Genomic DNA, 27,250 nt, shown 5'->3' with positions numbered 1-27,250 from the left:
TTCAAGAAAATAGTAAGTGTAATGAAATTTAAAAATCCAGATGATGGAAAATACTTAGATTCTTGATTCTTGGGGGTTTTGTCTGTCTTGGGGATCTTAAAAAAGGAAACTAGTAGGAATGGGAAGCAGGAAAATGGTCTCTAATGACAGTTCTGAGAGTAATGTATATAATTATATTTAATCAAATTGCTTCTTTTCTTCAATTACTCTGTCTGTAAAATGGGATCCAGAGTATATTCTTGTTCTATGGGAGTAATTGAATAATGTGACTGTAATGCATTTATAGTTCTATATGAATTTTAATTAATACCTAAAGTAAAGTCTAAGCCTGAAACATTTCCTTTGATATATGTACGTGCATTCCGTTCACCAGCACTACTAAAATCTAATGTCTTCCAGGTTATTTACAGCAAATACACAGATCTTGTGCCAAAAGAGGTCATGAATGTGGATGATCCTGAACTGCAAAGACCAGATGAGGAGGCAATTAGAGAGGTATTGTATGCACTGATGTTCGTAGTTATCAGTGGTATGCTTTGTCTTGCATATACAATGAGATGCACAGTGTGGTATTTTTTCTTCAGATAACAGAGAAGACAAGAGCAGCCCTGGAGAAATCAGTCTCCCAAAAAGTTGCAGCAGCCATGCCAGTTCGAGCTGCTGACAAACTGGCTCCTGCACAGTACATTCGGTATGTAGTGCTGGTGTCTGTAAGAAGATGTGATACATTAAATTTGTTAAAATTGGCATATGCCTTGAATTTCTGAGAACAGAAATTCCTCTTGAATTCTGTTCTTCTGCAAGGAATATGAAACTGGCTTATATATTTTTAATTAATCCACTAATGATCACCTAATTTGAAGCATGTAGAAATAAGTCTTTCAACATGTCATGAGCTGTGGCACTTTGTGGAGGGGTTATTGTTTTAGCAAAAAAATACAGATTTGTCAGGGATCACTTTTAATGATGCTGCCTGAAAACAGAGTATTTACTGTGAGTTTCAAGTCAAGACAAGTCACATTACAAAGTTCTTCCTTCATAGAAAATGAGCAATTGGAAAGAATTAGAATTACAAGGAAGCTGATACTCATTTATGATGAGTTTCTCTTTCAAACACAGAAAAATTTCATGGCAGGGTTACATTTGGCCTGAGGTGAATCCTGAAAAGAAGTATGTAAAGAGATTCTTACTAACCAGTAAGAAGTTACCAGAGCTTCACATACATAGGTAGAGAATATTGTGACAGGCTGTGTGTACTGTTCTAGTTTTTCTTCTACTTCAGAATCTAGATTGAAACAGAAGATATAGCCCTGGGAAGTTACCTTCTTGTCTGGTGTAACTAAGTCTCTGCACTCAGTCCAGTATCATCTGTGCAGTTACCTGCTGCTGATATTCACAGTGGAGAAATCTTAAACTGGTGTGGATAAACTGAAAAGGCAGCTAGAGTAGTGAACTGAGTAACAATGGAGGTGGGAAAGGAATATCTAGCTGTGTGCAGAGAACTGAGCACTTTGTTTTATTCAGATACACACCATCTCAGCAAGGCGTTGCATTCAACTCCGGAGCAAAACAGAGAGTTATTCGGATGGTGGAAATGCAGAAGGACCCTATGGAGCCTCCAAGATTCAAGTAACTATCCAAAACTTATTCATAGCAAATAGAAGATTCTGAAGTGTATTTCCATGCAACGTGCTGACTGTAATTGTAACTGTTTTCTTAATTGTTCAGAATTAACAAGAAGATTCCACGAGGACCACCTTCTCCTCCAGCACCTGTAATGCATTCTCCTAGTAGAAAGGTATGAAATGTCATAACTGATCTCAGTTTTGAATCCTTAGATGGTTCACAAGTTCTGCTTTGATCTGGTTCTTTTTGTGCACCTCCTCCTCACTTGTCTTTTAATGTGATGTTAATTGATAAACTTCGTGCCTGGTGCAGTCTTTTTGTTAGGTTTTAATTTTTCATTTGGGCAGTTCTCTACATAGCTGTTTTACGTATCTTGTCAAAGCTTAAGTAGATGTCTCAGATTTTATACAGGGCTGCTTGTTGAATTTGTTCATGGCATGGCTGAGGACTGAGGCTTTAGCCTTGGTACACTTACCTTGCTTTTAGACAACACTGTTAAACTAATGGTGATAACACTGACGTGTGTCATTAAGGATTAGCTCCTTCTGCAACGTGAGTGGTCCATCAGTTTGCTACAACTTGAACAGCTGCCAAATGTGCAAATGGTAACAAGCTGGCTGTGAGTTACGGCCTGTTTGGTGAAAGCTTAAGAAGATGGCAGAAGAGCTGTCGTGACTTTATTCAGTGTTGGCAAAGGTACAGTGCAGAAATAAACTCCCATGGCAGGGGGCTTAGGACTAGATGATCTTTAGGGTGTCTTCCAACCAAACTATTCCTTGATTCTGACATTGCTGCTTAAGAGGAATTGGGTTTTTGTGGAGTCCTGAACTTTCTACTCTAATTTATTTTGATAGTTTTAAAGTTGCCTTTGAGAAAGAAAACAGTATTTCCTTTTGCTATAAATCTGAAGATAATGTTGCTTCTTCTCCTAAATCAGATGACTGTGAAAGAGCAGCAAGAGTGGAAAATTCCTCCATGCATTTCAAACTGGAAAAATGCAAAGGTAATTATGTTCTTGCAATTTTATTTTTCTAATGTTGCACCCTCCTGGGAAACTTCATTGAATGATTTACGCTTGAATAATACTGGGTTTTAAACCTCTAGAGTTAGGTAAACTGCTGGCTTCCAGCATGGAGAACACATGATCGTACAGCTCATTTTTTTTCTGTTTGGTATAGAAGGGTTGTCAAATTGAGAGGAGTATAGAACTGAGGGAAAATGTTTTAGTTCCTGGCAGAGATTATAAATTTTGAGAGGAAAAAATGGCATTAGTTAAAATCCCCATAATAGTGCAGTCTGAAACCAAAATCTCTGGAGTTCACAAGTAAAGCCATCTAAAATGAAAAAGAGAAGGGTATGAAAGACCCAAGCCTGTTTCTTTTTAATACTGCAGTCCACATTTCTGGAAAGTTTCTTTGCTGAATTCTTTCATTAATTAATTTTCATCACTGGTCAGCTTAGCTATTTTTCTTCCTTGTTTGAGTAGGTAAGTCTTGTCCCTTTGATTTTTATAAGCCATTAAGTTTATGCCCAGAGAGAGGGGAGAATTAATTTATTAATTTGCAGCAGTAACTGGTCTAATCATTCTGAAACTTACCAAGCTGTTGTCCTGAGGCAGCCTCTTCAAGTGGAGGAAGGAAAAGCTGCATGTTTGGATGTTACTTTTTTTTTTTCCTTACCCCAACACAGCTGTCTAACTGGGACTGGTGCTAATTATAAGATCAAATTTTAGGTTACAGATGGTAAAACCAAAGCAAAAATTTTGTAGAGCTTGCTAAAGAATCTTAAAATAACATTTATAAGTAATTTTAGGTTTCAGCTTCTGAAAGCAGAATCGGCATTTAGTGTGTCTTACTTTTGCTGTAGTCTTGCCCTTTACCTTCTCTTTTTGAATCATCTAACCTCTTAAGAGGTATGAAAACGGTTTAGGTAAAATGATTTTTAAGCAAAAAATGGTAAAACAGCTTAGAGACTGGAAAAGCTATTATCTCTAGGTCTTAACACAGAGTGGACTTTATCAATCAAAAACTGTCTTTTATCCAAAGATGAAACTTGAAGGGAAACTGATTCAGATTTGGGAATGTGGAATTGGAGTGAAGTTTAGTATTATCTGGTAAGAACTTGAAGTACATATAAAAAGGAGATCCATTGAGACATATTAATGATGGCCTGTGAGTTTTGTATGTGTTTTTCTTTTCTTACACCATAAATGTAATAATACTTGTTATTACAAATAATGTTTCTGTGATTAATTTCCTCTCTGTGTTCACTGTAGGGTTACACCATTCCACTAGATAAGCGTCTGGCTGCGGATGGCAGAGGATTGCAGACTGTTCATATTAATGAAAACTTTGCCAAGCTTGCTGAGGCGCTCTACATTGCTGACAGAAAGGTCAGGTGGTTGTTTAAACTGTTTTGTTCCATATCGTTTTACCTTCTTTGTATGTTTATTTCCTTGGGAAAATCAACTGTGAATAGTTTATAGCTTTTTGATTTGTCCTGCTTCCTGGTTAACATAAGACTAAAGGTCTTATCCCCACTGTGTCTGAATCAGTGGCTCAGTGTGGGTTAAGTTATTGGAAGTCACGTGTCTTCTCTCTCAGCTCTAACTGCTATGGCTGTCCGGATTTAAGCTTCCTCTTTTGGCTTCTGTCCTGTTTACTGGATAACTCCATAACAGAAGATCTGCTTGTCTCCCAGGTGTGCTAGGCTTTCTGTCTTTTTAACCGTGTCTTATTTGTGCAGGCTCGTGAGGCAGTAGAGATGCGTGCCCAGGTGGAGAGAAAGATGGCTCAGAAGGAAAAGGAGAAACATGAGGAAAAGCTCCGAGAAATGGCTCAGAAAGCCAGGGAGAGAAGAGCAGGGATCAAAACCCATGTTGAAAAAGGTACATTTCTGTGTTATTAAGATGCTATGGCTTTTTTTAACACTCTGCATTGTGGGTTTGGAGCAATAACCTGAGAACTTATAGTATCTAAATTCCAGCTGAAATTTCTAAGCATGACATCTGTTCATGTCTTCAGTCGATTGGTTAATTGACTGGCTGGTTTGATGGAATCCAGGTTTGAACCTGGGTGTATACAGGTTTAGGACAATTAAGAATTTCAGAGTTAGTAATGCAGCAGTGCAAGTGATGGCTTTCTTAGACGGTTCTAAACTAATTATTTTTTTAGAAGAAGCTTGTTGCAGGTGAAGGGCAACTTTGTTTAGAAGAACTAAACCATCTTTTAAGTTTTCAAAGGTGGTAAATGCAATATTCTGTTTCCTGCACTGTTATAACTAGTCTTGCAGAACTGTAGTTCTGTTGGCCACTAAGCCCAAAAAAACCCTGCTAACCTAACTAAATTGTAACCATTGTGATAAATGTTATGCTTTGATTGAAATTACACTTCAAAGATCAAGATGATGAACTTAGCAGTTATGGTCTCTCTAGAAGGTGGAGGGATATGGACAATTCAGTGGAAGGCCATCCAAATAGTCTGAGGGCTTGAGTATCTGCCTATTCAGGAGATGCTGAGAGAATGAAGCTTGTTCTGCCAGGAGATGTGGCTTTGGGGCCAGCTAATGGGAGCTTTCCCACAAGATCATACCACAGTGATCTCTACAAGATTATCAGAGGTCTTCACTGAGCTGCACAGTGGAAGAATGAGACAGTGATCAAGAGTTGAAGCAAGAGGTTCCAACTACATGAGAGGAGAACAATTTTCACCATGAGGACAAGCAGCAGTGGAACAGGTTGCCTAGGAAGTCTGGCAGTCTCTATCCTTGCAGGTTTTCCCCACTTGAGTGTGAAAAGCCCTGAAGAACTTGGTTTGAATTCAGCATTGATCCTGCTTTCAGCAGGAGGTCGTGAACTAGACTCCCTTCCAACCTGAGTGATTTTCTGATACTGCATCACGGAATGTTCTTCAAAGCACTTAAATCCCTGTGTGTTTGAACAATATTTTTACACTTAAATTATGATATAATGATCTGTAAGTGTTTTAGGATATTAATTCTTAGACAGACAAGTATTGTAAGCTTCTAAAGGTTGGGAAAACACAGATGTTGGGATATGTCTGCTTTGATTCTTGTAAAGGACAGTCAATTGCTTGTGGCACAAGAACCTGTGGTGTTCCATGTGTTTAGTTTCTTTAAAGTGTAACATTTTAAACAGTGGTAAGTGTCACTACTCTTCTGTAAAAGAATACTGAATAGAATTACTGTGCCAGTGTCTGTGGCATAATTAATTCAAACTTCAAATATTTGTCTATAATGAGCAATCTTGCATTTGTTCAGAGGATGGAGAAGCTAGAGAAAGAGACGAAATCAGACATGACCGGCGCAAAGAGAGACAGCATGACAGAAATCTTTCCCGGGCAGCCCCTGACAAAAGGTGAGTCACAAGAAAAAGCTGCTTTATTCCTGTACTGGCACTGGCTTTCCCACTAGGGAGACTATTACACTGGGCTTTCTTCTGCTCAGTGTAAGTGCCTGAATTGTACCTTGTGGAGATATTTACTGTTATGAAGCACAGTTTGTTCACTGTATGGAAAGTTATTACTCTCTTAAAATACTGCAATACTCTCTTCAATGTAGAATTTTCAACATGAATGAGAAAGGGGGGAGTGGTGTGTTGGTTTTGGGTGGGTTTTTTAGCAGAACTTCAGTATATTCAGATTTAATTAAAGTGTTGACAGCAAAGGTTGAAACCTTGATCCTATAACTTCGATGAGACCAGAGTATCAATGGTGGCTTTGTTTCTCGAAACTATTAATTTAAAGTAAGCTTAGATTTATGAATGTAGGGTGAAGTATCTTGTTTGCTGAAGCCAGTGAGATTTCTGCACAAATGGTTTCTGGAGGCTTAAAATCTCTAATATCTTAAAATTGGATTGCTTGGCCTTCCCAGAATATAACTACTACACTGGTTCTTGCAAAAAACAAATATGACATTTTAGACGAAGTCAGCTTGATGTAAATTGAAGATAGTGGAAAGCAAATTTAAATGTCATGCCCAGCTGAACATAACTTTTCCAAATGTTTCCTTTGCCAGGAGACAAATTTTAAATGTTACCTTGTAAGGAAGGGCAACAGTCAAAGTCCGGCTCCTGAGCCAAATGGTTAGCAACTAATACAGGATCAGGTTGCAATTGAGCATGTCAACAAGTATGGTTTACTGACCTAATAAAACTTTAAATTTTTAATTCAGGTCAAAGCTGCAGAGAAATGAGAACAGAGATATCAGTGAAGTTATTGCCCTAGGCGTACCCAACCCCAGGCCATCCAATGAAATCCAATATGACCAGAGGCTGTTCAACCAGAGCAAGGTAAAATACCTTTTCACAGCTCTGTAGCTTTCTATGAGAACATGCTCATCCTTCCTTAGTGGGTATGGGTAGAATACTAAAGTGAGCCTGTTTTTATGGTTGGTGTGGATACACTCTGAAAGAAGTCTCTACAGAACTGGTTAGGAAATTATTAATTTCCTTTATCCATAGCCTTAGCAAAAAAAATGTAATATTCTGAATGTATAACTGGATTAAAGTGTTGTTATTTTTCTCACTGGGGAGTGGGGAGAAAGAAATTATTTTTGCCTTCAAGCTGCAGTGACCTCATTTTCTTCTCTTGTACAAATGTACTGACTGAATAGGGAAATCTGCTTTCAGAGAGGAGCAAGTAAATACTTTCTATTCCCATTATTGCTTATGTTAATAATGCTTTGCAAGATATAAATAGTTAATAGTGATATTTCTTTTCCCTGAACTTTATACTATTCAGAGATGAAAAAGTAGATTAGGCTTCAGAAAGTTCCTGAATAGACTTGCAGTTTGTCAATCATTCTTTTTCATGTCTCCAATGAAAGATTTGCAGGCAGAAGGGAAAGCTGATGAATTAAAAACGAACAAGCAGGCACTTCTACGTCTCTGTGTGATTTGGATCAGTCAGCTTAAATTGCGTTTTCCAGAAATTCTGAATAATACACATTAGCTACACATAGCTACTTAGCTAGTAGACAGCTGTACTTGTAGGGTAGACTGAAATGATCCATTATTTTGAAATATGGATGGCTATAATCCTTCCTGTTGCTCTTTGGAAGAGGACTGAGGCTTGTAATGTTACGTACTCTGGACTTCATCCCAAACCCAGTCATATCCTGATTAACTGCTCGGAATAATTTGAAATCAATAGTAAATCACACAATACCATTTTTGTGTATCTGAGTAACACCATCAGTGTATTCTGACGTTAAAATAAGTTAGCTGAAGTTTTGCAGTCTCATTTGTGGTGTTCTGCTGTTCTTCACAGGGTATGGACAGTGGCTTTGCTGGAGGAGAGGATGAAATTTATAATGTTTACGACCAGCCTTGGAGAAGTGGCAAAGATATGGCCCAAAACATCTACAGGCCAAGTAAAAATGTGGATAAGGACATGTATGGTGATGATCTAGAAGCTCGAATCAAGACCAACAGGTAAGAAAACAAAGTTAAGAAATATTCTTAATTACTACTCTGAAGTTGTTCAGCTGAGTATCACCTTCTCCTGCAGGTTTGTTCCTGACAAAGAATTTTCTAACTCGGATCGTAACACCAGAGGGAGGGGCAGAGATGGACCAGTTCAATTTGAGGAGGATCCATTTGGTTTGGACAAGTTTCTGGAAGAAGCTAAGCAACACGGTGGTTCTAAGCGGCCCTCAGATAGCAGCCGCCCCAAAGAACATGAGCATGAGAGCAAAAAGAGGAGGAAGGACTAAATGCCTCTGCTCCTGGAGAGGTTGGGAAACGGACTTAAAGCTTGGACTTCATGCAAAAGAATTTTTAATATCAGACACATATAGGTGGATTGCATTGTAACATAGCTGTTCACAACTCTTGTGCAGATCTGTACACACACCCATTCTTCTACATAGGACAGCTGCCCCTGGAGAGAGGAGGAGTAGAGACCACTTTGAAACATTTCATAAGGGAATTAGTTATTCTTAGCAAGTTCTCTGACTCTGCTGATTCTCCCTTGCCCAGCATCTCAGGGTAAGAATGTAGACTCCTTCCTACGGCTTTAGTTTTTGTAGGTAGTTCAAGCTTTGACTTAATCTGTTAAAAGCTTTCCTGCTGTATATAATTACTGTCTTATGCTGTAACAGATGCTGGGGTGTTTATGATTCAGTGTTTCTTTAGTGTGGCTATACCATTTATCTGAACAAGGGAGGGGAAACAGCTGGATTCTGTTTTAAAAAAAGTACTCATTCATAGTTTCTCAGTAATCTTTATTTTAGTTTCTTTACATTTAGTGAAATAAAGCCTCCTTCCACCACTCACTCCCTTGGATTCCTTCTTTGACTGCGTCTTCTGCGGGTCTGCTGTTTGAGAGTGAGCTGAAAACAATGGAAATTATTCAGATTAGCTAGTCAAGAAGGTTCAGTATTTTTCGTTTCCGATCATCCAGAACACTGATATGGAAAGCAGAAAAATATGTTTATAACTGGTTCAGTTCCATGAGCCCCAGGATAAGGCTTTCCTGACAGCAAAGTTGAATATGTATTGCACAGCAATTGCTGATTCTATCAGCAAAATGCATCTTTAAAGCTTGTGCTTTCAAGTGGAACTAACGGAAAGTAACTGTCTAAACCTGGCCTAGAATGAAGTGGGAGAAGTGCTCATGTATTCTAGAGAAGCTTGCATTTTTTAAGAAATGAAGCTAACTGCTCTCTGCCTTATGCTTTTTATTTCACCAGAAAGAAGCCTTTTAGCTCTTGCACCTCTTGTGAGAGTATAGGCCTTGAAGCCTAGGCAGTTAAAGAATGTGGCTATTTTACAGCTTCAAGAATAAAAAAGCAGCAAAATAGTTTACAGGATATAGACACTACTCACCTATACTGTTTCTAGTACTTATTTTGGTAATTGCATACAGATAACACCCTAGTTCAGCACAATTTATGTGAGATCAGACTACTGCCTGTCTTGTCAGAGTTTAAGGAGTCTTTAATTTCTGCTTCCATTTTTGTACCACAGTTGTAACTCACAGGTCAGTTCTTCTTGGGAATAGGTAACCACAACCAATGAAGACCACTGCAGTAGTATGAACCATGTCAAGCAAAACACTTCCTCACAATCAGCATACTACATCTCTGAAATCTCTTGCCAATTCATTTTACTCTTACCATCTCCTAGCATTCATAGTCTCAAGACAGAGCAACTAGTTGTCAAAAGGATATTGAAGAATTCCTATTAATTATTCAAAGGCATGAATTGATCGTGTCTGGCCTGCTTGTTGCTCATGGCTTCACTCTGCACTACTAGGTCTGAGTAGCGAGATCAGCTGAAGCACATATAAGTCTGTAAGAAAATCCCCAATTTAGGGAACACACTAGATGCAAGTTTCTAATGATTTTGACATGAGACCTGATAATAAATCACTGGCTTTGGGCAGCCATTGACTCACTGTTTTTTTTTCCTTATCTGTCACCACCACTGCATACTAAATATTTGCAAAGCAGTGGGATGGCCGTTTCTTTGCTCCATTTCTTTGCTGCAGTGAAAATAGAGGATACAGCTGTCTGGCTCTAAGTGACCAGTCAATGACACACACTTGCACTAGACCATGCACACTGTCTCAATACCATGCACTGACATTACCAAAGTGTCACATTTTTTCCTTCACTACCATGTAAAATGTTAAAGATAGAGAGAACTTTAAATTAGGGGTTTTTTTATTTTGAACACATGAAAGCAGGCAGCTGATTTCTCCTGTATGAAATGATGGCTGAAGTAAAATAAATTTCACTGAAGTTCAAAGATTAGCATTACTTTGTCATGTTTCCTCTGTCAACCAACATCCAGATTAGATATTAGAATCCATCTGCAGAAACCTGTATTGCAAATTACAAACTAATTGCATTGCAGATCTCAAACGGTTTTACTGTATTCACATTCCTTTAGCATAGCAGTTTTTGGCCTCTAGAGAGTGATCTCTGTGGTATCTCAATGATCTTCGACCCTAACAACTTGAAGTGAGAGAAGGGAATAAAGAGAAGTGTTAATTATTTAGAAAACGTTAAAAGCATGCTGAGTAGCAAAATGCTTAATCACACTTTGAATATTTTCATGTTACTGTGTCAAATCACAGGCAGAGTGTCAACTCATTACTTCATTAAGGAAATTAGCACATTACCTTGGAACCTTCAAGTATGTGGGAATCCTTCTTTAACACGTTCTGAACATCTTCTGGAGTTGAGAATTTAATCCAGCAATAACGTCTGTGAAAGCCTGTATCTCTGTCCTAATCACCAGTTAAAAAAGTAAGATACAATTACTATATGAAATATTCACATAGGCTGTTAAAACTTTCTGTGGATATTGAATTTAAGGATTCAGAAATTATCAGAGAAATTGGCACACTTGCTGTTTCAGGAGCTTTTTTCACACTTTAAGACTTTTGCTATCATTGACAGCATGTGGGGGCCTAGCAAAGGCTGTTCTGCCTCCCTTTCAATTTGAATCTAGCAATAATAAAAAAATTCAAGATTTTAAGTTATAGTTGAAGCCTGTAATAATGCAGAGACAGTAGTTTCAAACAGCAGTATTTACCTACTAATAAGCCAGTCACAACAGAACTGACATTTAAGTGGCTGCAGTACTTGAAAAGCATTTAGCAAGATAAAGCAGCTGCTTAAGAGACTAAGAAAGCAGAATTCAATTCAGGGTTCAATCAGGTTCAGGTTCAATCTGCCACTGATCATCAGGCATGACTGGCAGCACTCCCAAACCACCAGTGAAGGTTTTGCCCACAAGGTACTGTCTGGTTTCAGTATCACAGCAATGTCTAAATTAGACTGTCTTACACTGCTGACAGATTTTTGTATCTCTGGCAGTTTTAAGCATTAATGAAACTCCTAAAGTAATCGCTGAATCAAAACATACACATGGGTGTCACTTCAATCAGTGATGGAGCTGGGTTTGCAACAACGCAATGCAGCCTGTCCTGGGCCTGAGGAACAGTGTGGCAGGCAGGCACCTAAGCTTCAAGTGTTTGGAAATAGCCAGCCTGTTTCAAACTGTCTTTTTCCATTTCCAAATTAGTCCTCAACTGATAGCAAACCCATCAGCTCACTAACTGGAGCTCACTACACACTCAGCTTAATCTAACAGACCATTACTTCACATGAAGAAACACAAGCAGGCAGGAGAACTTCTACTTCAGTGATGGTCGGCAACTTACCCATAAAGGAAAACTTTTTTTGACCGTTCATCTCTAAGGAACTGCACTGGATAGTACGATCCCTGACCTACATGCTCAGAAGATAAACAGCCTAAACGGTAGAGGCACAAACAGCTTGGCAGCACCCTGCAGAGGTTATGGTTAGCCCCACACTCTGGATGGGGTCTGAACCCACAGCAGGAAACGACTGTAGGTTCATACCCACACCTTTAGTATTTTGGCCAGTAAGACCAGGCACATAAAACCTTTATTCTCTGTCAGAAGAATGATAACAAGATAGAGAAGCTCAAACCACTTTTCGGTTCGTTATTCAGAACTGGCAGCATCAACAGGATCTGAGAGATGTGCTTTGTACAACGGAGACCATTAAGTTTCAATAAGGCCTACAGCTCGCAGACAAGTGGTGGCACCCGCTGGGAGAAGGAGCCAAGGGTGGCGAGCACTGAAAACCAGACTAGAGTACAAGATAAGGCCTCCAGAGAGCAGCTCCTAGGAAGCGGGGAAGCTGCTCCGGGGCAGGCCTTCAGCCGCAGGTCCAGCCGCCAGCTCTTCCCCGCTTCACTAAGAGGGCATGAACAGCGGCCCAGAGGACGCGCAGGTACTCACGAACGGCAGCTGGCACCTCTGCACCGACCCGAACTGGGAGAAGTACTCCTTCAGCTCCTCTGTGGGGAAACGCGCCTGGTTACCCCGGCCCGCCGCCTCCGCGCAGCCGCGCCGCTCTGGCCCGACCCCCGGCCTGTGCCGGCACACGCGGAGGGGCCGCCCGACCCCGCCAGCTTCGGCACCGGTGAAGGATGGGCCAGGGAAGGAGGGGAGAGATGAGGGGGCAGACTCACTGCTCGACACTGTCCAGGGAACCTCAGCCACAAAGATGTCGAAGAGCTGCCGGGAACGGCGCCCAAACGCCCGCGCCGCGCCGGCCGCCGCCATGTCGGGACTGCGGTGGGCGGGAAGGAGAGCCCGGCCTGCCCCGCCCCGCCCCGGCAGCATCGCCCGCCTCGGCCGGCCCAAAATGGCGGCGGCGGCAGCATTGACCCGGGAGGGCGGGGAGGACGCGTTTCGCCGGCTCTTTCGCTTCTACCGGCAGCGTGACGTGTCCGACCTGCGCGGCGTGGTGGACTTCTCCGCGCCGGGGGGCCAGGTAACGCCGGGTTGCTCCTGCCCGCGGCGAGGGGCTGCGTGTGCGTCCCGCCCTCTGCGCGGTGTCTCAGCGCGGGGCTGTGGCTGTGTCGCTGCTTCCCTTCATTCTCGACGCCAAGTCCCTAATGCTGCCCCGTTTCTGGCTAGAGGACACTGCACTCCAGCGCTGAGCCTCTTACGGGTCCCCGTGTTGTTTAAAAACCAGTGCGTGACTCGAGAGAGGCAGCTGGGAAGGGCCCGGGCCCCTCCCCTCGCGGGCCCCAGAGCCGGGCTCGCCCAGGGCCCCCGAGGCCCGTGGGACTCCGCCCGAGGCCACAGGGGGCCGCCCAGCCGCCCCTGCCCAGCGCGACGCCTAGGCGCAGATTTACTACTTTTGCTTATATTTACTTCACTTCCGTAATGTTTAAGTAGCTCCCTGCACTGCAGTAGGCGGTTTCCAAAGCCTCTAATAGAACCACGTGTAACACGTTGAGAGAAGCAAAGAAATGCGTGAACAGAAAAAAAGCAAGTTTCACTTTCGGAGCTGATATTGTTTCCTGGGCCTAATGGCCCTTTTCTTAGCCCTGAAACAACCGAGTGATCTGGGATCAGCTTCCCCCTGCTGTGCTATCTTCCCACTGCTTAAGTTTCTTCTCCTTTCTCACTCCCCTGTAATAAACGCTTGGCTTAGTCATCAGGACAAGTTCGGCTGATGTAGTGGGTTGGGGGCATGCCATCAGGAGCACAGCTGAAAGTAGCAGCCATCGTGGTTAGTAGTTTACCATGTCTTGAGTAATGGAGAAGTGATCCTCAAAACTAGTTTTCTATTTTGTCATGAAAGGATGACAGATACATGCCGAAGTATTGTTTACCAGAGATTTTTTACTTATGAGCCTGCATCGAAAAAGGAGTAGGGAATATAGTTAAAATGAAACTTGGCTGTCAATTTTTCATAGTTGCAATGCTTAGTCTTTTGTTTTCACTCTTCTATTAAAATATTTATTTTTCTTTATTTTTTATTTTTAGGCTATAACTTTGCTGTTATAAATGGAACACAAAGCCTGACCCGTATGACACTGTTAGAGGCATTAGCATTAACCAAGGAAGTTGTTAACATTTCAGCTTTTCTTGAGCTTGCAGGAATTCTGTATTTGATAAAGGATTACAGTATTATGGCTCTTTTGGGAAATTCAAAGTACTTGAAAGCATCCCAAGCATCTGTCCCCTCTCAATATCGTTCTTTTTGTGCCTGTTACCTTGTAAGATCAGGTGACAGCTTAATAGAGAAAACATCTTTCCCCCAGCTTAAAAACATCTGGCTTTTCTCTTAAAGAGCTACAGGCCAGGCAAATTGGCCCAGATAATATTGCTTCTTTTCTCTCAGAAAACTGCTTCAAGCAATTGAGCTTTTCAGTGAAATGTGACATACCCCATCTGCCCTGTTACCAGGCTTATTTAACTGATTCAGCATGTGTAGTTCTTCAGTATAGAAACCGCCTGTTCTCCAAAAGCCCAGGCAACAGGTGGTGTGGAAGCAGTTTGAGCAGGCAGAGAGGTGGCAGAGTCTTAGAGGGAGAGCCTTACTGGGGATGTTCTGTGGACAGGACTGTGAACTAAACTCCTCGGGGGTGGCAGTCACAAAGCTGCTTTTGGCAGAGAGCTGAAAAAATGGCAAAACTGAGCACATTGCAAGAAGCTGCTGCCCAACACCAGTTTAGATTTTTCTCAGAAATTCTATGTATGTAATTTAGTCCTGTTGCTCAGAAGATGTTAACCAGAGTTGTCAGCCTGCAGAGAGACTGGTTTACACATGCACCACTGCAGAGTCTGTGTGCAAAGACCCTAATTTCACATATACTTTAAGTTGACATAGACAAGGTCTTGCTTCTCTCTGCCTGCTTATTCCTACTGTGCCTGGCCATCTCTTTCCCTTTATGAGCCTGTACTTTTCCACAGCTGCATGGAGAGCTGAACTGGGGAACTAAGATGGAACAAAACCTACCTGCCTCTACCCTGCCTTTCTTAGGACAGTTCCCTGTTATAAGGGGAAAAAGGAGTGGAAACGCAGTAGATGAGTTTGGGGTTTTTTTCTGCAAATGTTGGCTTATTGCAGTTTAAATACATGTGTTGTTGCAACTTAAAAGAATGTGTCAAGAAAATATATTTTGCTAAGCCTCGGGCTGTTGACCGTGCTGTTGGGAACAGAAGTGGCAGTGTGGTATTCAGAATTGACAGGGTTTCTGCAGTCCTTCACATCAGACAGCTTTGGGTACATAATTGCTGTACTGCTTCTCCTTCTGTGAACTACAGAAGAGAATAGGCATGTACTCTATAGGATCATGAGCAACTTGTATTTGGAATGTTCTTTGAAAGTGTTAAGTGTTATGGGTATGTTGCTCTCTAATGAAGATTGATAATTACCAGAATGTTTTTTAATGATGAGGCTGTACTGTGGAAATGGATAAATAATGATGATTTTTTTTCTCACTGTTACATAGTGTTTGGGGTTTTTTTTTATGAATGGAGGACACCTCTCTCCATCTCTAGTATTGTAAAAGTATTGTAAAAGTGTGTAGGTATCCTTTGATTCTTATGTTGAGTTCTGTTACCAGAATGCCCTGTCCTGGTCATGGCTGTTCAGGCAGTAGTTCTGTGGTGCAGTTGGCATTTTCATGAGACTTACTTTGGAATGTGGTAGCAGTCTTTCTTATAGGTGCTGGTTTTGGACAAGCTTTGTGTTTCTTACTTTTTTTTTAACCAGATTTGTTTTCTTTTGCCAGGTGTTCAGATCACAGCTCAGTATTTCTTCAGTCAGTGATCAAGATGCCTACAGGGCAGGATTACAGCCAGTTAGCCAGTGGAAAGCCTATGGCCTCAATGGGTATCCAGGTAGGTGCTTCTGATTTCAAGAAAAATTAAATACAAGCTTGTTGCTTTGGATTCATGCATCTTCTATCTTACCTAGCTAAAGGGTGGGATGCAGTGATATGTATATGAAGGTGAGGAGGGCTGGTTGTTTCACAGTGAGATCAACCAGACCATAGCTCAGGAGAATGGATTCCTGTTGCCTTTGGCAGAGATTTTATTTCTGTAGAATCTGTTTTTCCTCAATGTATGTCATGCAAATTGGATAAGTGGCTGAAATACAGCAATTCCAGTGTTGAAGTGTTGCATTTACTTGTTAGTGTAGGACACCGAGTACAGTAAATGATAAGAAACTCTTGGCCTATTCAATGTACAGAGTAATTTCATTAGGCAGGTTGTTTCAGAAATTGAAATGTGTCTTAGGTTTGCAGTTCAGCTAGTAGAATCACAGAAAGAGGCTAGGTTGGAAGAGGCCTCCAGAGGTATAGGCCAAAACCCTACTTAAAGCAGGATGAAGTTGCAAGTTAGATCAGGACTCTCAGAGCTTTGTATGGATGAATTTTGGAAATCTCCAAGGACGGAGATTACACACCCTCTCTGGGCACTTTTACCAGTGTTTGGTCACTCCTGTGATTTTTTTATTTTAATGTTATATCTAATAAAAAATCCTCTTGCTGTCATTTGTGACTGTTGCCTCTCATAATCTTGCTGTGCACCTCTGAGAAGAATCTGGCTCCCCTCCTCCCTGTAGGTAGCGCTCACCAATACTGGAAAATGTGTCACCAGCCCTCACTGTATCAGGTGTGCTCCTGATTCACGTGCACTTGGTCCTCAAGGCCCCCTGGCCCTTTGGTTTGGAGCTCCTCTTGGGTTCTCAGGCCATACTGTTGCATGGGATTATTCTGCCCCAGGTGCAGGATTACCACTGTTGAACTTCCTGATGTTCTCATTAGCCCATTCCTTCGATTTGTCAAAGTCCCTTTCAGTGGCAGCCGAATGGATATGGCAGCATATCCACCACTGCCCCAGTTTAGTGTTATCTGTAACTGAAATGAGGATGAACGTCCCATCATCCGGGTTGTTAATGTAGATGTAGTTATCAGTCTTGGCCCCAGGATCAAGGAATGCAGCTCATAACAGCCATCAGCTAGACTTTGAATCATCAAATCACTACTCTTTAAGCCTGGTGGTCCAGTCACCTTTTGCTCACCCTTTTAATTTGCTCATAAAATCCAGTTTGGCTCCAATGATGCTGCAGGAGGCCGAGTGGAAAGCTTTTCTAAAGCCAAGGTAAGCAGCATCCCCTACTTCCCCCTTGTCTGGATATCTCACTGTAACAGATAGTAAGGCTAGTTAGACAAAATTTGCCTTCCATACTGTCTGTTCCCAACCACCATGTGTCTGGAAATGGCTGCCTTGAAAGTTTGCTCCGTAATCTTACCAGGGGTTTCGATAAGGCTGATGAGCTTGTAGTTCCCCAGATCCTCCTTATTTCAAGGATTTTTGTTTGATTAATTTTGTTTTTTCTCATGTTTCTTTTGGTACATTGGGACCTCGGTCCGTTTCTGTGTGGGTTGCTATGAAGCCAGCCTGCCATTTCTGAAACTGAGGCAGCCATGCTATCCATCTGGCATGTTTAATACACCGGGAATTGAATAACTTCAGGAGAAAGGCTTAAGCCTCTTGCCTCTACACACTTTTTGTTCCACTTACTTGTCGTATTATAGCTGCACTCACTTGATCTGCTTATCATTTACTGTCTGTCTAAACACCTTTCCTAGTAATAATATAGGGGGTGTGGGGAATCACAAGTGTTCCACTTAGCTGCATTTTTCTTCTGCTTTGGGAAAGGAAACCTTTCACTAAAATGAAATGTAAATACATTGACAAATTCTCTGTCCTGTTTAGAATCAAGTCATGTATGGATTTGAAAAGAATAATATTTTATCCTTTTCCAGCTACCCTTTATCTGGACATCTTAAAGCACTACAAGATGTGTAACCAACTGCCCCAATAGCCCTCTAAATGAAGTGTGAATTTCTTGTTTGTCTGTGGGCAAATGGAAGGGAAGTCATTTGGTTTTGTTCCCACAGCAATGAAATATAAGACTAAAGAAGCTGAATGAACTTCCATTGTGTTGACCTGAGTTCTGTGAGATGTGGCCGATGCTGTCTTTGGGTCTTTATAACTGACGCACATTTGTTTTATGAGAGGTTTTTCTTGTTGGACTTCTGCGTGTGTTATCTTTCTTTTGACTGAGGCCGGAGGCCACTTTCTTTAGGTGCAAATTAATTCCTACTATGTAGCAAGATTTTGCTGCAGTAAGAGAACTGCATTTGCTTCCTCAAGGCTGTTTCCTTTAGTGTACAGATCCCCAAAGAATTCTTCTTTTGCCCTTCCCACTTACACCAACTCTTTCAAGGCCAAGAGGTTCAATTGTGTTGTCACAGGCTTGTCTGTGGTGTTCTTTAGTCACTTCAGAGAGATTGCTACAGAATATATTTCTTATTTCTTACTCTTCTCCCTCCTATGTGTGGCAAGGCACTGATTTCTAGCACTATTAATCTTGAGTGTTTGCGTAGAATTTTATAGTAAAGCTGTGCAACTGCTAGAAATTCAGTTTCTGCCTTTCTTGACACAAGAAGCATAGCAGTAACCCACTTTTTAGTTGTTAGTGCTTTTGTAAATCTAAACTAATCTGGTTTCTTAGGAGAAACCTAGGTCAATGAAAGGTTTGGAGGGACATGAGTGCCTTCTAAGCTTCTGATATAAAAGCCATAAAATCTGGATTCTTGTTCTCATCTCTGCTTGTAACTAACCCTTCAGGCTTCAGTTCCTTCATTAATACCTGGAGATAATACATGCATAGTAGAATGTAATTTCATTAATGTAGTAAAGTGCTTTGAGAACCCCACATCAAAAGCTATAGACAGGAAGGGCAGTATTGTTATTCTGTTCTATGCAGAGGCCAACAGAAAGTAAATTTTATGCTTCTGGCAAAGAAACTTCTTGTAACCACATCTGTCAGAAGGCTGCCATAGCCTGGAAGTGCAGGGAATGGAGTGAAATGAACGACTGTATGTTATTAATACACTGAAGACTTTTTTTCGAACCAGTTGCTTTAATCTTGAGTCTGTGAGAGATGCTAGCAGGAAGCTCTTTTTGTGTTTTTATTACCACTTTCATAAGGCCACAAGGCAAGTTTTTATCCTACTGAGACTGACTCCTAGCCTTGCTTCTTCCTTTTTCATCTATTTTTGTCTCTGTTTAACTTAATATACTGAGAAGTTCAAAAGACACAGTAGGCCAAAACCTTAAAACCTCCTTTTTCTTTGTTCCTCCTATACTCCTATATCTCTTTGTATATGGATTTTGTGTTGGTGAGTCTTACTGAATTGACAGCCTTTGAGAGAGTGCCTTGATTCTCACAGTAGGTACAATACAGACTAATAGCACCTTCCTGTCAGACACTCATTCATCAATATGTTGACCCTGGACTGAAAGGAAACACCTCCAAGGTGCTGGGGAGAAAATTCCAGTGAAGAATCCTGTTAGCACTCCTGGTGATGGCAGATCTTATGTCAAGGATTCTTGTCTGTTAAGATATAGACCAAAACAATCTGTTACCCTGCTGCTAACCCACTTTCTTGGGCTGTTGAGGTGCCTGGCTAAATGAATGCACAAGATTAGCTACATGTTTACTTTGTTTTATTAATTAACAATGCCTGAAAAGTATTTGCAACAAGCAGTTTGGGATATAACTGAACTTTTATCTCTCTTTCTGAGTGTTACCATACTTAAATACGTATGGATACAACCAGACTTACCTGGAAATAAGCATGAAGCAAAGGAGAGGACCTTTCACATTAACAGAGACTTGCTCAGCCTGGGTACTGCTTTCTACAGTTCTTGGCACTGAAGCAGCAATAAGAAGACAGTATGAGTTCAGAGAGAGTGCTAAATCTAGTCTGAAGTCTAGAAAAACTAGAGCAGAATTACTTTAACTCTGCAAGGTTTAAGAGAAAAATCATGCTGAATCATTAAAAAAAAATAAAATTTACTCCAGAGCAAATGACTTTCCAATTTCTTACTCCTTTATTTGCTGTAATCAATATGCCTTATGCAGATATGTTCTTTATTGTCATTTTTTACTTGGACCACTGTTGGCTGCCCTCTCTGCCTTCTACCTTGTGGCCACCATTTGTTTTTACCGAAAAATTGCAGTAGGTTTTAATTTAACTATAATAGATTTCTTCAGCTTACATGCACAGTCAGTAGTTGTTTGTCTAAGGTGTTTTTTCGCTACCTCCAACACATGTCCTTTGCTCTAGATTTGGAAAAAAAACAGGAAAATGCCTAATCATACTTTCTGTCCATCCCCTCCTTTTTTCTTTGTGGTCAGGGTTTATTTTCATACCAAACCCTTTCCTTCCTGGCTGCCAGCGACACTGGGTGAAACAATGTCTCAAGCTATACCCCCAGAAACCCAACGTCTGCAACCTGGACCTGCACATGGCTCCTGAGAAGACCATTGACCTGTGGGGACAGAGCAAGGAGCAACTAAGGTAAGTCCACAATCACCTTTGGTGGCCAAAACTCATAGAGCCAGGTCTCAGCTCCAAGAGGGTCTAAGAAAAATGAGCAGGGAAGAGAAGCTGAAAAAGATTGTGTATATGCTGGCAGTATACAGATGGTGTCAGGCATGCCAGGTTAAAGATGGATGTTTCATGGCTTCATTTGCATCCTTGTTAATTCTCTAATTTCATATTCAATGGGATTTTCTAGTAGCATGTTGTTTTAAAGCCATGAGTGAAATATAAAATAGTGACCCTGGCTGATATCATGGTGCTTGGAAGCTTGCTAAGCTCAGCTGCAAGTGGGACCATGAAGTCCCTCTAGGCCTCAGTTTTCCTGAGGCAAAAGGGATCCTTTCCAAAACTCCCCACTCATACTAGCATTTCTTCCCAGTCAGTTCTTGGACGCAGTACACTGTATTTGAAAGGCTGTTATCTGCAGTTCTTTGAATTTCTCAAGTCAACCAGTTGCTGTGTTTTTATTTTCTAAAGTATTTCTTCTGGTTTGATTTTGTTTATGGTTTTTCTTAATTCAGTATGAGATTGAATTAAATGGATCAAATGTACCATTTTAATGGCAATGCTGTTCACTCTGAAAGATTCCTGTAGGTTCAGAATTCTGTGGCTGATGCAGCTGCCTTTCCTCTACCTGATTTGGAATTTAATGGAGAGTTTGTCCCAGTTTTGAAGTCAAGTAGCAAGTTTTTGTAAAAAAGATAAAGTCTTTAAAGCCTGAACTTGAATAAAGTCACCTGTAAAGATACATACAAGATTGTGTACTGTAAACAGCATCTAACTTTTAGCTGTTTGGGTATTTATCATTACTTTATTGATTTCACTGCTCATTTTCCCTAACGATTGTTTCATGTGATGGTGCAACCAAAGTTACCTACAATGCTCATCTTCCACCTCAGTTTTTTTAGCGAGATTGACATGCTGAGAGTTTTCTTTAAAAATACTCTTAATATCTACAAGACATGGAATGGCAAAAGCAAGATTTGGACATCTAACTATTTGCTCCTAGGAGAGAAGTTATGCCCTCACTTGTGTTTTCCAGGCTCAGTTAGAATTAGTTACAGAAATTCAGACGCCTTTTTTGTGTTCCATCAAGGATGAAAAATTGTTCTTTGAAAGGATTGTGCATTGTGCCCAATAGCTGAAAAAAGCAGGGTGTTGTTCCAGCTTGACAGGCCTCTCCCAGCAGCACCTCCTGCATGAAGAGAATGATCAGAACAGAGGTTAATTTGCAGCTGAATCCAGTTCAGTTGAAAACAGTGTTTAGAAGAGTGATGGCTGGCAGAAACACTGGCAGTTTTATTAAGCACTTGCCTGAGTCTTCAAGTGAGCAAACTGCTGTATTTGTGCTTATACCCAGGGGCAGCAGATCAAAGTAGCCAACTTCTCTAGTATCTGGAGCGAGAGTCTTTCAGGGAGGGGAGAAACAGTGCTTAACTAAAAAGACATCCATTTCCAAGATGAGTCACAATGTTAATGCTTTTTAAAGCCATCAGGAAGATGCATAAATGTGCTTGGATCATGGCTTATTTGCTCTTTTCAGGATGCAGGAATCACAAAATAGGAAGAGTCGATACGGCTCCTAGACATATATATACACTATGCTTGCCTCACAAAATGGAGCTTTAGTATTTTCTCTAGTGCTGGGGACAATTAAAAGCATAAAAGGGGGCAGAGAATCCCTACAAGGGATATACATATATATGTATGTATGTATGTTCCTGTGTGTAAGGAAAAGGCTGGCAGAGTTTTACAGATGCTATCATTTACCAGTGAATAAAGAAACAAGGGAGCTTCAGACCAAAGACCCCATGCTGTTCAGTCTTGTTCTAACATAGTTATACCAGAATTTCTCTGTGCTTTCTTGTAGGAGCACCTGCTGCTCAGATCTAGGAACTCAATTGTTTCCAGATACATGACACTAAGACTTTTTCTTAGAAATTGCATGCAAAATACCAAGTTCTGGGAATAAGGACCTCCAGAGCATTTTGGTGTTCCCACTGTTGTGCAAACACCCTAGCACTGTAGTGAAAGAAGGGCACTTTCAAAAGGCATTTGCTAAAAGTGTTCAATTATGAACATTATCTATTAATTGAAGATGTTCAGGAACAAGTTGTGAGCTTTCTTTTTTTCTGAATGCTGTGTTACCTGCTTGTAGGCTCCAGAAATTGTTCCAAGCAGAATGTACGTGGCAGTTACTGTGTTGCTGTTAGCTATGACAAAGATGGAAACTGGAAAGACTACTTTCTTACAATAATCAGTGAGACTAAAGGCAAAGAAACTGGCCTTTTACTCCTGTTCCTGGTTTATCTTAGGAGCTATCAGTATGGTATAGTTGAAGGGCAGAAACAAGCTGCATATCCAGGTAGAAAAACACATCAAATGCAGATGCTTGACTGAGACTTGACCATGGCAGCACAAATATGAAGTTTTGTAAAAGAGAGCATGTCATGCTGAACTAAAGAGGCTATAAATGAGAGCCAGCTGTCTGGTGCTACTGTTTATTGGGATCTTCTGAGTATATTTTTTTCTTTGTGTGTGTGTTTTGTTTTTTTTTTTTACTGTAACACGTGACTTGGCTTGAGAAAATAAGCTGAAATTACTGGAATGAGTACACTAGAAGATATTTGTGTACCTTCCTTTTCCTATTTGTCACTAATTTACTTACTTATACTCTGTAACTTTTCAAGAACATTTCCATAGGCCGTACTAAAAGTCCCTCCCTGAAGTCTTGGCCTCCCTTTGCTACCTTCAAGTAAGAAGGGTAAATTGGTGTGTGGCATCAGAGCTTTAGGGTTGTCACTTAAGAAGAACAGTTCTTTGTCCTGCATAGCAGATAGGGGACACCTGCAGTCTAGACTTCTTGATGTTACAAGTGTATGGTCATAGCTGGAGCAGTCTTGCTTCTTACTGAACATTGACTCAGACCATCCTAAGGACTTCTTGTCAAAGTTCCAAGTAGTAGAACTAACTGTCCTTTGCAGTATTAGGCAGCATGCTATGCTTCACTGTGAGGCAAATCATTTTCCTTTCTTGTAATTTTCTCTTAAGTCCCTAGAATATTTTTTCATTGCATTTGCAGCTTTCAGATCTTCAGATTCTGGTCTTTCAGTTTCAGGTGCTCAAATAGAACATGTTTAATTCTGACTTCTAAATCTGCATCAGTTCATTGTGTTGTCTCCATCTGATAACCTGTTAGGTACCATGTTGAAAACACCAGCTTTCAAACTGACAGCAGTTGGCAGCAGGCCCCATAGCTTGCACAGATTGCATGAACTAAATTTTCAAGGTCTTCAGAGGAAAACAGTATGGGCACCGAAAATAAAAGTTTAGCATGCATTGGTTTTAATAGGCTGTCGTATGGATGAGTGAATCTCATTACTGTATGCTGCACTACCAGAAGAGCCCTCAGAAATTAACACATGTTCTCTTTCTTTCCATTTTGTCTTTGTAGAAGGAAAGGTTCCAGTAAACGGGAGCCCAGAAGCTTATTGGAGAAGCTGCGCTGGGTGACCCTTGGTTACCATTATAACTGGGATACTAAGGTATTGGAATTAAATTCTTCTCCATTTTTGTTAGCTGTAAGCACTCAAAATGGCAAACAGAGGAGGACATCATCAAATAAAACATGTATGATCTACAAGACAGTCTTGAGGAAAGGCTGTAACATACTATGCTTTTTAGAACATTTTAATCTGTATTAGTTCACTGTGAAGGATTTAACAGCACAAATCCATTGCTGCATTCTTTCCTTTGAGAGTTATTGTTATAGCATACACTCAGCTCTAGACCTTACCTCTTATGTCAGGGTAAGTGAGCATTTTTATCGTACCAAAAGGGATGATCACAAAAGCATTGTTAACTATTTAAGGTCAGAATGACTTCTGAGAAACTACTCCTCTTTGAAGGGATGAACAGGAGCAAGAAGAGATGGCTGCTCCTGTGATTTTGAACTTAAATGATTCTGAACCAGTCTTACCAACTAACAGCTGTTTTGAGGCTCCTGATGAAAATAAAATTGTTTTCATAAGACTGAGTTAGATGGAGGCTGAGAAAGACTGGCAGAGTGGATATGCATCTTATCAGTATATTGAAGGTAACCAAATCTGCTTGCAGCCTTTTATTTACCAGATCAACCTGTTTATTGGATGGCCTTAATAAAAGTATGGGTATTCTCTTTCAGTCCTCTCAGAATCACTCATGGGAGAGAGAAAAAGTAGTTTTGCAATCAACTCCTGTTTCTTATTCTTCAAAAAGGGACAAAGATGCTTGTTTTGTAGCTCTCATGGTGAGCTACAGAACTGTCTTTCTGTTGGCAGCTTTTGGTTGTGACTGAGAAGATCCTCAGGATGTTGGTACTAATCTTACTGACTTCAAGTTTAGCATCTAGATAAAATGATTAACTCCATGATTAATTGAATCTCTGGCAGTCTCAGCATAGGCCAAGAATTTAATGATAAGAGGTAAACTTGCTGTAGTTGTGCCTGTGTTGTAGTCATTTTCTAGGCAAACTATGTCCTTCTCTGTGACTTTCAGCCAGACTTTTGAGTTCTTGTTCAATGTTTGTTTCCAATTGTATTTGCTGCTCTGATGTGTTGGGTGTGGCTTTGTTTGTTTTTTTTCCTTTGCTCTCCTTCTTCCAGAAGTACTCAGCAAATCACCACACTCCTTTCCCCTCAGACCTTGCATTCCTGTCAGAACAAGTGGCTGCAGCCTGCGGTTTCAGGGGTTTCCAAGCCCAAGCAGGGATCTTGAACTACTATCATTTTGACTCTTCACTGGGAATTCATGTGGATGAGTCTGAACTAGACCATTCTCGGCCCCTTTTATCGTTCAGGTAAGTCAAGGAAAGCACTTGAGCGTTGTGGAAAGATTAGTGGCTATTTTCTAGAGTTGCATATGGTTATAGGAAGCCAGTATGATGTACTTTGCTAATTGGGTATATAATCTTCACTCTCTGAAGATTTGAATAGCAGAAGACTGTAGTTCAAGGACTTAGGTTTTTCTTTGAGGACTGCTTGAATAGCATGGATGTAGCACCTGGAGCGGAAGAACTCTTTGCACAGAGCACTGTTCTGCTCTAAAGCAGCAGAGTGTCAATTGGTACTAACAGGCAAGGATGAAATAACTCAGCAGAGCTTCACACTGGCAGGACAACTGCTCACACAGTGCCTATCTTGAACCAGGCCTCTTAGTCTGTTTTTCATTTTCTAATTGTAAAGTTGTTACTAGGAGCCCATCTGGTTTTCATGATTGCATGGAGTTTTTATAAAGGGATTTAGCTACTGATATTTTCTTATTGTACAGATAGTTGTTCTCTACCTGAATTTGTTTTCTCTTCTCTCTCCATCCTTATACCATCTCTAGTTTTGGGCAATCCTCAATATTTTTGCTTGGGGGCCGTAAGCGGGAGGAGGCCCCAACGGCGATGTTCATGCACAGTGGAGATATCATGGTGATGTCTGGCTTGAGCCGCCTGCTGTACCACGCTGTCCCTCGCGTGCTCCCCAACCCTGAGGGGACAGCCGTGCCTTCCTGCCTCGACCAAGCACTTCCTTCAGACCTTCCTGTTGGCTCAGTCATTGAACACAGCTCCGATGAGGACTGGCAGGTGTGTGCCAAGTACCTGCAGTCTTCCCGCATTAATATGACTATTCGGCAGGTGTTGGCTGAGGGTCAGAAATTTCCAGAGGATTCTGACACAAATGGAAAGGGCCAAGCACCCTCTGAAGACAGTCACCATGAGGAGAACAGCAGAGGCAAGAGACATAAACCAAATACAGTCAGCTGAGACCAGGAGATTGTGCTGGCATGGACGGGACAGGCAACCTCCATATGGAATTAGGACTAATGTAATATTGCAAGTCACATGTCTGTACTGGGATAATAAACTTGTGCAGAATAAATGTAGTCCTGCTTACTGTAAGAAATAGGTGGTGGGGGGGAAAGAATTTAAAATGAAAAGAAGGGTTAAGTTCAGGACTGAGACTCAGGAGATGAACTCTATTGCCATTTTGTTGCAGATGTTTACTCTGTTCCCTTTAAAATATCTGTATGGTTTAAGCATTTGGTTAAGCTTAGTTTAAGCTTTGTGAGTGATGCTCTTTAAGTATTTTGAAATCATTAGGCAGAAAGCATCAGCAAAAGATACATATTTGCTATGTATTAAAGAATCTTGTTTGGCTTGTAAAGCTCAGCTGAAGTGCAGTAGCAAATATAAATGAGGATAGGCTGCTATAGGCATGAGACTTACCTGCAGCATTTTGAAGAGAATTACCTCTACAGCAAAAATTGGTCTAGTGGTCAGAAACTGGTAGCTCCCTCAAACGACACCTGCTATAAGCTTGCTGTAGTCCTGTGCTCTCCTTTTTCCTCTTGCACCCTCTCAGCTGCAGCAGAATCTGCTTTTATGAGTGGTACTGGACATTTTTTCGTATCTCAGATTTTAGAGAGAAACAACTGGGGGCAATATCTACTTAGAATATCTAGTAGCTCCCGGCTGGGTCTCCTCCCAGCAGAAAGTATGTGACTGAGCCCAACATCTCTATTCTTTCAAAACTGCCCCCCCCTTGAGTGCCTGTGGATTATGGTTCCCAGTCCCAAGCTAGCATCTTTAAGGAACAGAATGACTTGCAAATAGAAGCAATGAAGTTGTAAATTAAGTACCTAAAAAATTAATCAGTGACTATCTCTGTCACCCGAAGATAAATATATTGAAACAAAGAAAAGCACCAGCTTTTGTGCCAGTTCTTTTTAAGACTCAGACTTTCCTATCTGCTTTTTAATGCAATTTTAATTGCTGGAGTGGAATGCGCTATCCCTGGGGTATTTTGTTGCACTTTCCCAATGAATAAA

The 27,250-nt window shown here is 41.0% G+C and overlaps 3 protein-coding genes across 4 annotated transcripts in view; 2 read left to right on the top strand and 1 right to left on the bottom strand.

Annotated features, from left to right (window-relative positions):
* SNW1 (SNW domain containing 1) overlaps positions 1-8,919 on the top strand; it is a 17,266-nt gene extending 8,347 nt beyond the window's left edge. Inside the window, exons 4-14 of the mRNA XM_017831513.1 lie at positions 400-495; positions 585-691; positions 1,525-1,629; positions 1,729-1,798; positions 2,564-2,629; positions 3,902-4,018; positions 4,372-4,513; positions 5,905-6,001; positions 6,817-6,934; positions 7,914-8,077; positions 8,154-8,919. Of these exons, the coding sequence (XP_017687002.1) occupies positions 400-495; positions 585-691; positions 1,525-1,629; positions 1,729-1,798; positions 2,564-2,629; positions 3,902-4,018; positions 4,372-4,513; positions 5,905-6,001; positions 6,817-6,934; positions 7,914-8,077; positions 8,154-8,358 (1,287 nt within the window). The 3' untranslated portion in view covers positions 8,359-8,919. The remainder of the gene's footprint in view (positions 1-399; positions 496-584; positions 692-1,524; positions 1,630-1,728; positions 1,799-2,563; positions 2,630-3,901; positions 4,019-4,371; positions 4,514-5,904; positions 6,002-6,816; positions 6,935-7,913; positions 8,078-8,153) is intronic.
* On the bottom strand, positions 8,852-13,254 carry SLIRP (SRA stem-loop interacting RNA binding protein). Of its 2 annotated transcripts, XM_017831515.1 has the most exons (4): positions 12,659-12,802; positions 12,426-12,484; positions 10,773-10,880; positions 8,852-8,976 (listed from the first exon to the last, which is right to left on the bottom strand). In XM_017831515.1, exons 1-4 carry the CDS (start codon positions 12,750-12,752, stop codon positions 8,917-8,919), a joined length of 321 nt encoding a protein of 106 aa, XP_017687004.1. In that variant the 5' UTR covers positions 12,753-12,802; the 3' UTR covers positions 8,852-8,916. The 2 variants fall into 2 exon arrangements, with proteins under 2 accessions (XP_017687004.1, XP_017687005.1); XM_017831516.1 differs by lacking the exon at positions 12,426-12,484 and having other exon boundaries at positions 12,659-13,254.
* ALKBH1 (alkB homolog 1, histone H2A dioxygenase) lies at positions 12,835-27,250 on the top strand. The gene is made up of 6 exons (XM_017831514.1): positions 12,835-12,963; positions 15,722-15,830; positions 20,209-20,371; positions 23,850-23,940; positions 25,039-25,232; positions 25,763-27,250. The coding sequence occupies exons 1-6, from the start codon at positions 12,835-12,837 to the stop codon at positions 26,184-26,186; spliced, it is 1,110 nt and encodes a 369-aa protein (XP_017687003.1). The 3' UTR covers positions 26,187-27,250.

This window comes from Lepidothrix coronata, unplaced genomic scaffold (genome assembly GCF_001604755.1).
Source record: "Lepidothrix coronata isolate B3197 unplaced genomic scaffold, Lepidothrix_coronata-1.0 Scaffold192, whole genome shotgun sequence".
Lineage (NCBI taxonomy): Eukaryota > Metazoa > Chordata > Aves > Passeriformes > Pipridae > Lepidothrix > Lepidothrix coronata.
This window is presented reverse-complemented; position numbering and strand designations above follow the sequence as displayed.